The sequence below is a fragment of the Carassius auratus genome, unplaced genomic scaffold (genome assembly GCF_003368295.1).
Source record: "Carassius auratus strain Wakin unplaced genomic scaffold, ASM336829v1 scaf_tig00001591, whole genome shotgun sequence".
In the NCBI taxonomy this organism is placed as follows: Eukaryota; Metazoa; Chordata; class Actinopteri; order Cypriniformes; family Cyprinidae; genus Carassius; species Carassius auratus.
In genome coordinates this window covers 1,901,251-1,913,142 of record NW_020523372.1, presented here as the reverse complement: position 1 = coordinate 1,913,142, position 11,892 = coordinate 1,901,251, and the positions used below count along the sequence as shown (strand labels likewise).

Genomic DNA, 11,892 nt, shown 5'->3' with positions numbered 1-11,892 from the left:
TGAACAGTTAAACTGAGCAGCGTTCTTCAGAAAAATCTTTAAAGTCCTGTAGATTATTCAGTTTTCCAACATCTTTGAATATTTGAACCCTTTCCAGCAGGGACATTATGAATTTGGGATGCACCTTATCACACGGAGGACATTTGAGGCACTCAAACACAACTATTAAAAAAGATTGAAACATTCACTGATGCTCCAGAAGGAAACAAGATGAATTGAGCTGGGGGGTGAAAACTTTTGGAATTTGAAGATCAAGGTAAATTGTACTTAATTTGTGTACCGGGAAACATACAAGAATCTTCTGTTGCTTACGAAGGGCAGAACTAAATGGAAGAAAATTATATTTCAACGAAATAAGACAAATTTGGCCATCTTCATCGTGTTCTAAAGTTTATATATATATAAACCTTTCCCCGGGCGCGGGGCGCCGCAGCATCCGGGTGTATGTTCACTGCTGTGTGTGTGCACTTCGGATGGGTTAAATGCTATGGTTAAATGCAGAGCACAAATTCTGAGTATGGGTCACCATACTTGGCTGAATGTCACGTCACTAATCACTATATACACACATAAACACACACGCGTGTGTGTGTGTCTTTTTGTGTGTGTAGGTTGGATTTAAGTGAAGTGGGGAAAAACAGCATTTATTTTAATTATGTAATATTTATACATTTCTAATTTCATAAAAAGAAAGAAAAAAATCTTAAAACATAAATACATAAACCAAATAGGAAATAAAACGTCCCAAACTCCTGAAACATTTGTGTCGAATATTTTAAAGCAGTCAAAACAATTTGGGAAAGAAACCAATGTGTGTGGAAAATACTGAGACGCAAACTCATTTGTAATCGTTACCATTTTCTGTAGTAGGTTAACTGTAAGTTAATTTAATTATTGTACTTGTATTATTATTTTTTAATTAAATTACGTAATTCTCTCACGTGTACGTTTCTCCCAAACACTTCTTTCTACAATATTTTGTGTGTATCACAGCAAGAAAAATATCAGACAGTGCTTATTTATTTATTTTTTTTAATTTTTTTTTTTTACTTTGAAAGGTTGGTTCGTTGTCCGCCATGTTGGTGACGTCACTCAGGATGGAATGAATGAAGCGTCATCCTTCAGGAGGAGCAACTTCTGCAGCGCGAGGCCTCACTGCACGCGCGGACACGGACTCATTACATTACTTTTATTCTCCAAATCACAACATATAAGCACTAAAGCATGTGGCGCGCCGGTGCGGTGAGTTTCGCCCTGATCGCGTGTTTTCTCCGCGCGTCGCTGTGTGCGGAGGGGCTCGTGAACGAAGACGTGAAGCGCGCGCTGGACCTGAGCTCGCACCTCGCGAAGATCACGACGGAGATCCAGCTCGCGAACCACGGAGCCGCGCGCGTCAACAGCTTCACGCTCGCGCTGGAGGCCGAGCTCGCGCCGCACCTGGCCTTCATCGGCGCATCTGTGAGTCAATCCACGTCAAATAATAAATACATGCACGAGAAAAGAGCAGGACACTCTTTGAGAGCTGTCAATACTGACTCTATTTTAAATTGTGCTTTAACATATCCCTTGCACAGTTTACTTATTCCGTTTCTTATTTAAAAGAAACGATTTCTTAACTGTATTTTTAGCATTGAAGCAATAGGTTATAATAGACAATAGGTAGTGCAACTTTTCTTATACTCTAGCACGAGCTAATCCTGCTTAATTTGTGCGCTTGCACTTGCTTTGACAAAATAAAACCTTGATTAGCGTAGTTAAGATGTAATGCTCGTTCAAATGAGTACTTTAAATGAATTCTGATATTATGCACTTGAGTTATTTGGGTGTTTTGTGTGGTAGTTAGCATTAGCAGTGGGTGTGCAGCGCACTTCCGCTTTGCTCTGTCAGTGCCAGCGTGACACGTAAGCGTTGGATGCACACGTCACTTCCGTGCTGTATCACTACTGCAGTATTATACAAAAACACGTAGCAGCCTCATTTGGGTTTCTTGCTTTTAATAAAAGCGTTTGTTTCTCGTGTTTAAGTGTTTGACAGGCACTGATGCCACACATCATGCGCTCATTTGCAGGGGACGTTAGTTGTCTTTGACCTGTAGACAAAGGGCTTGTTTTTAAGGCTAAACATAATTTGGTGTTCTGGATCTAACCGTTTTTTCTTACTTTAGACTGCATGTTGTGAAATTGTTCTGGTAATAAAACAATATTTTTTATCTTTACCAGGTAAAGGGGGAGGAAGAGGAAGATGAGAGCCTGGAGCTGAAGGAGACAACGGTCCGAGGTCAAAGGTACACACTGGGAACTGTCCGGATTAGATTCTCCAGTGTGACTAAATAATAAAAATAATTTGAATTAGGGCTGCAATTGCTCGTTTTAAAGTTGGTCTTGTTTCATCAGAAGTATTGCACTTTCACATAAGCGCAAATTAAGAAAACGTAATTATTATATTTATGATATATCAACACACAATCGGTATATTAAACAACTATTTTCTATTTTAATAATAACAAATCCAACAACCACAATTGTAAAGAATATATTTGAGATTCATGTTTGGATTTCTTTTAATTTGCTCACTGATTTAGTTGCAGCGAATTGCACAAGTGGCTTCTACACAGAACCCAAACTGCTATCTTACACCTTAACTGAATATTGAAATGTTGGCTAAACTCCGACACATGTTGGACTATTGTCGTACATCCCCATCAGTGCCAAGGGAGCAAGTGTACGTGGTTGCCAGGTTGAGAAGTTTAAGTAAAAATGTATCCTTTTAAGAGAGAAGCTCTGATTGGGGGGTTTAAAATCTTTGTCTTGCAGCCCTAACTTGAATCCAGTTTTTAAAAGCATATAGATGTGGTCTGTACGCATCAGATTTAGTGTTGTCTCAGTTTAGACTACAAGACACGCTTCTCTTTGTGTATATACCTTGTTTCCTATTCTTGGAGATGTTTGTGTGTATTATTTCCAGCTCAGAGGTTTTTGTTTTGCCTCCCTGCAGTGGTAAATTCTTCGAGGCACAGTTACCGTCGTCTCTTGCTCCGGGGGCTAAGCTGCGGGTGAAGGTTGAGACGGTGTTCAGTCACGTGCTGAAGCCCTACCCCACCCACATCACGCAGGCCGAGCGACAGCTGGTGGTCTTCCAGGGGAACCACTACCTGTTCTCCCCGTACCCCACCCACTCCCAGACCACCCGCGTCCGCCTGGCCTCCAAAACCGTGGAGAGCTACACCAAGCTGGGCAACCCCACCAAGAGCGAGGAGTCCATCGAATATGGACCGTTCAAAGACGTTCCTCCCTTCAGCCAGGTGACCGACCACAATAAGCACTGGTGTTGTACTGTAATACACTTTAAATGTGTGTTCACATGATCAGATTGTCATTAGCTGGTTGTTATGAAATTCTTTTACAGCATTCGCATACAAAAAAGTTTGGTGTCAGTTAGATTTCTCTTCTCGGCTCACCAAGGCTCTTTTATTTGATCAATAATATAGTAAATACAATAATATTGTGAAAGTTTAAATTAAATTAATTAAATTTCCCCACTTCTCACACACACACACACACACACACATATATATATATATATATATATATATATATATATATATATATATATATATATATATATATATATATATATATATACATACACACACACACAAGGTTTTATAAAATGTAAAATACGTACGAAGTGGTCGTGAGATAGCGTTGGGATTTCAGAAGGATCGTGTGACATTAAAGACTTCAAATTAATTCCAAAAAAGTTTAATTTTAAGTCTTTAGTGTCACACGATCCTTCTGAAATCCCAACGCTATCTCACGACCAATTCGTATGTATTTTACGAGGTGGCTTATTCGTACGAATTTGTACGACCTCACTCGTACGTTTTTATACAATTTGTCTAAACCCCATTGACGGTTAGGTTTAGGGGCGGGGTTAGGTGTAGGTCATTCGTACAAATTCATACGAATTGTGCAACTCGTAAAATACGTACGATTTGGCAAAAATCTTATGAATTTGTACGAGTGTGGTCGTACGAATAAGCCACCTTGTGAAAAATGTACGAATTGCTGTGAGATCAGGTTGGAAATATGGACATTTTTTTATGGAGACCATTATAATATTTTTATTATTTAAATTTATATTTTTTGTAACATTATGAATGTATTTCCTGTCACTTTTGACCAATTTAATGTGTGCTTGATAGATAAGTGTTAATTTCTTTCGAAAGACCCCATATTTTTGAATGGTAGTGTTTTACCTTTTGAAAACTGCTGGTTTGTAGGATGCCATGAGGATCCACTATGAGAACAACACACCCTTCCTCACCATCAGCAGCATCACTCGCACTGTCGAGGTCTCTCACTGGGGCAACATCGCCGTGGAGGAAACCATCGACCTGAGACACACCGGTGCTTACCTGAAGGGCCCTTTCTCCCGCTACGACTACCAGAGACAGTCTGACAGCGGCATCTCATCAGTCAAATCTTTCAAGGTAACTTAACTCTCTCAACTCATTAGTATTTAGCAAAATTATATCTGGTCCAGTAGCCTTGCTCGGTTAAACGTGGCATCCCAGTAGCCAACAGTTAATATTATATAAAGCTTGAAACTGGCTTTAAGTAGAGAAAGCGGTTGGTTTTCTTCAACTTCCTTTTATTTCTTCTCACAGACCATCCTCCCAGCCTCTGCTCAAGACGTGTATTACCGTGATGAGATCGGGAACATCTCCACATCCCACCTCCAAGTTCTAGACGATTCTGTAGAAGTTGAAATCCGTCCCCGTTTCCCGCTGTTCGGCGGCTGGAAAACACATTACATCGTTGGTTATAATCTTCCCAGCTATGAGTATCTCTACAATCTGGGTGGGTGTCCCGTATCAGGTTGACAGATGAAAATATTTTCTATTAAAATAAACTCATAATGCCACATCCTCTTGTCCTTTAGGAGATCAGTATGCTCTGAAGATGCGTCTGGTTGATCATGTCTATGATGACCAGGTTATTGACCAGCTGACTGTGAAACTGATCCTTCCTGAAGGAGCCAAGTGAGCATCTGATATACATTAGCATGAGCAAACCTCACCAATAAAATCATAATTAAATTTGATCTGGTGATTTACCGCTATTCTGTTGTTCTCCCCAGAAATATCCACATGGAGACTCCCTACCCGATCAGCCGCAGTCAGGACGAGCTGCATTACACTTACCTGGACACCTTTGGCCGACCTGTGCTGGTGGCCACCAAGAACAATCTGGTGGAGCAGCACATTCAGGACGTTGTGGTAAGATAAGACTTGCAACAGGAGCCTTTTAAAAAGTGTTAAAGCTCTTGGAGGGATCCAGAACCTCTGTAAAAGCATTGTCTTCCTCAGTCTGTCCTGACCTAGTACTCTTTACAGCAGTGCAGAGAAAATATCGACTGAACATTTGAGCTGTTTTGTCTAGTCTAGATCTGTATAGAGAACTCATTTCTAAAATAGAAATTACTAACTTAAAAAAAAAAGTACAATTTGTAAATGCTCTATTCAACTGGAAATGTAAGCAAAATGTTTATATATATATATATATATATTTTATTATATAGTTTATTTTTATAATTAAATTTTAATAATTTTCTTAAACTCAGCTTTCATTTTCTTATCATAAATCATTTTCCTCCTGCATTTATTTTATTTTTTTACCAGATTTAACACAATACAAGATATTCATAAACCACCTTTTTAAATGATGTATTGTTTGGAGACTTTAATTCAGTGTATCGAAGGTAATGGGATTACACTTTAATTTCTGAACAAAAAGCTGAGCAGCTGCAACCTGTTATTTCACAGTACAGAAACATTGGGACTCATTAAGGAAATTTGAGGAGTAATTTCCCCATAAAACACTTTCCCGAAAACTCCTCCAGATAAACAAATACTTTGTAAACATTAGATTTGATAGTTTAACATCAAGGGTATGTAAATCAATTGCAGTCATGTCGTAAATTGGGTGCATGTGCACACGCTTTCACAATTAGTGTAGTCCCCGCCTCTGAATTATACCTTGTGTAAGTAACGCGTTCAGGAATGCTGTGGAATCTTCTGGACTTCCGTATCAGTTTTGGCTCCAGGATACTGCATTAATGCAAAAAAGAGACTAACTGGCCATATGCCTAGCAATAAATATTCAAGTAACGCGCGTCTACCAAAGCGTTTTTAGCCAGCTGAGGAAATGTCAGGTGCTCTTCTGAAAATGCTATGGTCCACAGTAGCAACATATTATAGAAGCCCGTTTCCACCATTGAGTAAAAAAGAAACATTTCTGTCTTGCAATTCTGGACTTTCTTTTTGTCCTCACAACTGCAAGTTTATATATCGCAATTCTGACTTTATAACGCAATTGCGAGTTATAAAGTCAAAATTGCGTGATTGTAAAGTCTGAATTGAGATTGCGAAGTTGCAATTCTGAGGGGTTTTTTTCTTGCAATTGTGAGTTCACATTTCGCTATTCAGACTTTTTTTTTTTTTTTTTTTTTTTTTTTTTTTTTTTTTTTGAAATTGTAAGTTAAGTCAAAATTGTGAGAAATGAACTCGATTCTGAGAAAAAAATTGTGAGAACTGAGAAGTCGTAAATATCTTGTTTTATTTAGTGGCGGAAACGGGTTTCCGTAACGCATTACTAGCATCCGTTTTGACGAATATTACTCGATATAAAAATGCACCAACATTAACTTGTTCAGTTCTTGTACATGTAGGATGGTTTGTGGGTGTAGTATTTGCCCTGCCCATCCCCCACTGATTGGACGGCTAGGTAAAAAGTGACAGTGATGATCACTTTCTTTTTACCCAAAGTTAACAGTTCTCAACTCCTAGTAAATAAAAATACATGGTAAACAAACTTGGAAAATATTATTATATTGCATCAAAAATGCAGTGTCATCAGTTTGCGAAAAAAAACACATACAATTTTACACACATTTACACATGGTGAGGAACAGGTGAACAGCTCTTTCTTACCAACTAACATTTTCATGAATTAGAAAGTTTACAGTTTTACGAACAATTTTTAATCGTTATTCATGCCAGTTCTACTCTGCTTCGACTGTACAGGTGCATTTGCAGAGTAGCTTCAGATTTTTCCAAAGGAATTGAAGTGCATGTAAAGTTCAGCAAAAGTGTGCTTGTTCAAAAACTGAGCCTTGAGTGAGTATTAACTGTGTTTCTCATTAGGTTCACTACACCTTCAATAAGATCCTGATGCTGCAGGAGCCTTTGTTAGTGGTGGGGGCATTCTACATCCTCTTTTTCACTGTCATCATCTACGTGCGCCTGGACTTCTCCATCACCAAGGTGCGTCTGGAGCATGCGCTAATGTTGAAGAGAGTATGAAGGTGTCACATTAACCAAGCTGTCGTTTCCTCATTTCCTCCTAGGATCCAGCAGCAGAGGTGCGCATGAAGGTGGCCTCCATCACCGAGCAGGTCCTGACTCTGGTGAACAAGCGTCTCGGTCTGTACCGCCACATGGATGAGGTTGTGAACCGCTACAAGCAGACCCGTGATACAGGAGCACTGAACAGCGGCCGCAAGACCCTGGAGGCCGAGCACCGCACCCTCACCAATGACATCAGTGCATTACAAGCCCGTCTCAAAGCAGAGGGCTCCGACCTGGCCGAAAAAGTAGAGTCAATGTCTTCTAAAGCCCATCTTTAAACCATATTTAGGATGGCTCAACTAACAATTTAAATTCTGCCTTTAATAACTCAACCTAATGTCATTCTCAGACCTTTTTTCATCTCCGGAAAACACAAATGAAGATATGTTATTGATAAAATCCGAGGGCTTATATATCGCTATAGATGTAACGATGAACCGTGAAGATCAGTTGAGATGCTAAACTAATCGCGAAAACTAATCGCGATACAGTTGGAGTAGGAATTTCTATGACTGTATCTCTGAGGGAAAGTTGCTGTCTTTATAAATGTATACTTTGTATTTATTTTTTAGCAGTAACCCAGGAAACACCGTATCATTGCTGTTCATAAGCGCCACCTGCTGTCAGAAACATGCAACAATAGCCTAATGAACACCTTTTCATTTGCTGTACGAGTTCAGTCTCATTTTGTGAGAAAATTTAATTGTAAGTTGCGTGAATCATAACATCCCTATTTCTGACGCAACTACCACATTTATGGCCCCTAAAGGTAGTACCGTATTTTTGGACTATAAGTCGCACCTGAGTATAAAGTCACATCAGTCCAAAAATACGTCAAGATGAGAAAAAAAACATAAGTAAGTTGCACTGGATTATAAGTCGCATTTATTTAGAACCAAGAACCAAGAGAAAACATTACCGTCTCCAGCCGTGAGAGGGCGCTCTATGTCTTCAGTGTAGACTACAGGAGCACTGAGCAGCACAGAGCGCCCTCTCGTGGCTGGAGACGGTAATGTTTACTCTTGGTTCATTTCTCTTAGTTGATTTCTCTCGGTTCATGTCAAATTAATTTTGATAAATAAGTCGCACCTGACTATAAGTCGCAGGACCAGCCAAACTATGAAAAAAAACTGTGACTTATAGTCCGGAAAATACGGTAATACATTGTTAAAATAGTCCATGTTACATCAGTAGTTCAGCCTTAATTTTACGAGGCTAAGAGAGTACTTTATATGCGAAGAAACAAAAAATAACTTTATTCAACAATTTCTTGTCTTCCGTTTCAGTCTTCAATGTACCACTATGAAGAGAAAGAAATTGTAATTATTATTATTTTTATTTTAGTTTTTATGCACAAAAAGCATTCTCGTAGCTTCATAAAATTAAGGTTGAACCACAGTGTAGTAGCTCCCTTGCTGTCTATGAAGGGTCAGAAAGCTCTTGGAGTTCATCAAAAATATCTTAATTTGTGTTTCGTGAGGTTAAGTAATTTAATGAACCTGTTTTCATTTTTTTTGGGTGAACTGTCCCTTTAAGATAGATTTTTTTTTTTTCTCTGTTTTCCATTTCTCTGTCTGCAGGTTGGGGAGATCCAGAAGTTGGACAACCAGCTGAAGGATCAGGTGTCCCGATCCTGTCAGGAGGCCGAGCGCCTGGTGGCTGGAAAGGTGAAAAAGGACACCTACATCGACTCGGATAAAGCCCTGACAGGCAAGAGGCAGGAGCTGGTCAGCCGCATCGACAGCCTTCTGGATGCCTTGTAAATCAGACACCAGATGTCCAGTCTTCAGCCGGGCCATGTCCTCGCCCTCAGAAGACGTCACCCACACTCAGACTGGACCGACGGATCAATAGTGTACACTCACAAACAATATGCATCATTCTGTGAAACTTCACGCTTGTGCCTTCGTAGGACGTGAAAGTGATTTTTGCAGGATGTGCATGTTGTTTTGTGTGATTTGGAAGAGGGTTTTGTGTGTGTGTGTGTACTTGGATGCAGAATCTTTTTTTTTTTTCTTTTTTAAGTTTCAAGTTTCTGAATGTCAAATGCAGTCTTCATTCACAAGATTCCTTTTAATATTCCTCTGCAGTTTTGGAGTCTGGTTTGAATTTAAATTAGTTCTGCAACCCTCACCTAAAAAACACCTTTGCACTTATTGTTTCCAAAAAAATGAAAGAATAGAGAATGATCTGCTCTGTGTCCTAAAAAAAGAAGTATGTAACCGCAGATCCTGAAACGGTTGCCACTGATATGCTCATGTTTGCAAATTTTCCATTGGGGTTTTATTTCTCATATTTTTGTATGATTTTCATTTTTTTGTAAACGATGCATTTCATATCTACAGTGAATGATACTGATTTTTGTATGCCGAGGGTAAATGTGACAGATGTTGCTTGTAAATCATTTTCATCGGTCCGTGAATAAATAAGGTATGTGAAACCAGACCTATGATGTTATTTTGATTTATGCAACCCCGTTTACAAATTAAAACGTTTTCACATTAAAATGTTTAAGCCATAAGATACCTTTATATCTAATAAAACTAAAAGAAGTTCAGCTTAATTACGAAGTCCAATTTTTCCATGAATATATATATTATTTTTTTTCAAAATAACTATATATTTGAGAAGTGTCTTGTTCATGATGTATAACTATGAGAATCAATTATTGTTTTGGTTGTAAGAAATGTTAACACTTGAATATTTCAAGTATAGATGCACACACACTCACACACACACATAACTGTAAAATTACTGTGTATTAAACCATTTTTTAACAAAAGCCTGACAATAACAAATGAGGTCCTTCTAGAATGTGCATATGCCCAAAAATTAATTCAGTCACACAGCATAAAGTCCAAACGTTCTTGCTTTTAGTGTATATTTAAATATATGTATAGCATATGGTGTGGTCTGCTGGTAAAAAAGAAAAAGAAAAATCAATGCAACCTGGATGAACCTCCCAATAATGAGTTTTGATGTTATGACCACAAGAGGGCACTGTTATTCTGTACACACTGAGAACATACTCGTGCAATCTCAACCTAAATCTAAACCATGGATTATAAGATGTAGTTAATGTTTTAACCCTTCTTTTGGAATAAGTAAAGGATAAAAAAAAATACATCTTTGATCTATTATCAAAAAATAAAATCAATATGTCATTGCACTGCTGTTTGTAGCAATACCTAGGGTTTGATCACTGCATGTATGGGCAGAGATCTAAAACATAATAATGATATAAAAACAGAATCACCAGTTCTCCTCCATTACTGATGTAATCTGTATAGTATGGCCATATTTCTGTGCAGGATTTGTAACCAATTCTCAGCCAAACCCACAAAGCTGGCAGAGGCCAACCTGAGGTCATCACCTTCCCCGTGAGGTCATCAGTGGTCAGCGCAGGGCCGTTTCCTGGGGCAAAATAACAAGAGCCATTCTCGTCTCCATGATAACGCAGACATATTGTATATTATGTACAATAATCATTCTGAAAATACACACTGGAGGGAAACCGAGACAATGTCTGTTAGCACTGATGCCTAGAGCGGCCCGACCCGTACAATGGCACGCACTCTGTGTTTGTGGTCAGGCTTTCGCAGCGGAGGGTGGGAAACCCTGCCAAACGCTCATTCTCACACATACGCAGACAAAATGCTGTCAAGAAGGCTTTTGTGAAAGTCCAGGGCATGTGTGAATGCTGAACAGAACATACAAACAGAAACTTCCCTAGAATGGTTGCATGCTTGTGTTTTTCAGTGCACATCACTCATATGTTTACAGTTACAGAACTTACTAACATCTGTCAGTACATCAGTCTGGGTCATGCTGAAGTGAGAGTATTTGATTACACAGACAATACTGATATAATAGTGCAGGTACTGATTGTTTTACATTTTTTAACTACCATTAAAAAAAGGTAATTATAATAATATTTATTGAGCAGCAAATCAGTATATTAGAATGATTTCTGAAGGATCATGTGACACTGAAGACTGGAGGAATGATGCTGAAAGTTCAGCTTTGTATCACAGGAATCAATTAAAAGGCTTTATATACAGCATAATGCATTATGGAAGTATTTCAATGCATGAATTACACTTTTAGTGCATTGCATGAACTCAGAAATAACTGTATCCACAGTTTTAATACATTATAATAATTTTCTGTTCAGTGTCACGCCTTTAGAAAATAAAATGCATAAAGGCACATGACAAAAACGGTTTCAGACGTTACAAGAAAGCTGAAAATATTACAATGCATTTTAAACTTACACTTATTTATATATAGATATAATGCAATCGATATAATTACAAATGTGCATTGTATATAACTTTACAATGAAATATGCATAAAGGCTTGAAGCATTACTGTTTAGATTTTTAAATATATTTAAGCACAAAACTGTTCTTTTAAACTGCAATAACATTTCACAATATTGATCTACTGATCAAATAAAAGCAGCCTAGCGCAGGCACATT

At 38.4% G+C, this 11,892-nt stretch overlaps 1 protein-coding gene across 1 annotated transcript; it reads left to right on the top strand.

Moving 5' to 3' along the window:
- Nucleotides 1-1,093: 1,093 nt before the first annotated feature.
- rpn1 (ribophorin I) lies at nucleotides 1,094-9,856 on the top strand. The gene is made up of 10 exons (XM_026242499.1): nucleotides 1,094-1,458; nucleotides 2,220-2,284; nucleotides 2,995-3,301; nucleotides 4,283-4,492; nucleotides 4,670-4,862; nucleotides 4,945-5,044; nucleotides 5,143-5,281; nucleotides 7,208-7,327; nucleotides 7,411-7,656; nucleotides 8,992-9,856. Exons 1-10 carry the CDS (start codon nucleotides 1,225-1,227, stop codon nucleotides 9,172-9,174), a joined length of 1,797 nt encoding a protein of 598 aa, XP_026098284.1. The 5' UTR covers nucleotides 1,094-1,224; the 3' UTR covers nucleotides 9,175-9,856.
- The last annotated feature ends 2,036 nt before the right edge of the window (nucleotides 9,857-11,892 follow it).

Excerpts from the sequence above, each read along its gene's own strand:
- rpn1 (XM_026242499.1), top strand. The coding sequence starts at position 1,225 with ATGTGGCGCGCCGGTGCGGTGAGTTTCGCCCTGATCGCGTGTTTTCTC. Across the intron at positions 4,493-4,669 it reads CATCAGTCAAATCTTTCAAG|ACCATCCTCCCAGCCTCTGC; the intron begins GTAACTTAACTC and ends TTCTTCTCACAG. Across the intron at positions 4,863-4,944 it reads TGAGTATCTCTACAATCTGG|GAGATCAGTATGCTCTGAAG; the intron begins GTGGGTGTCCCG and ends CTTGTCCTTTAG.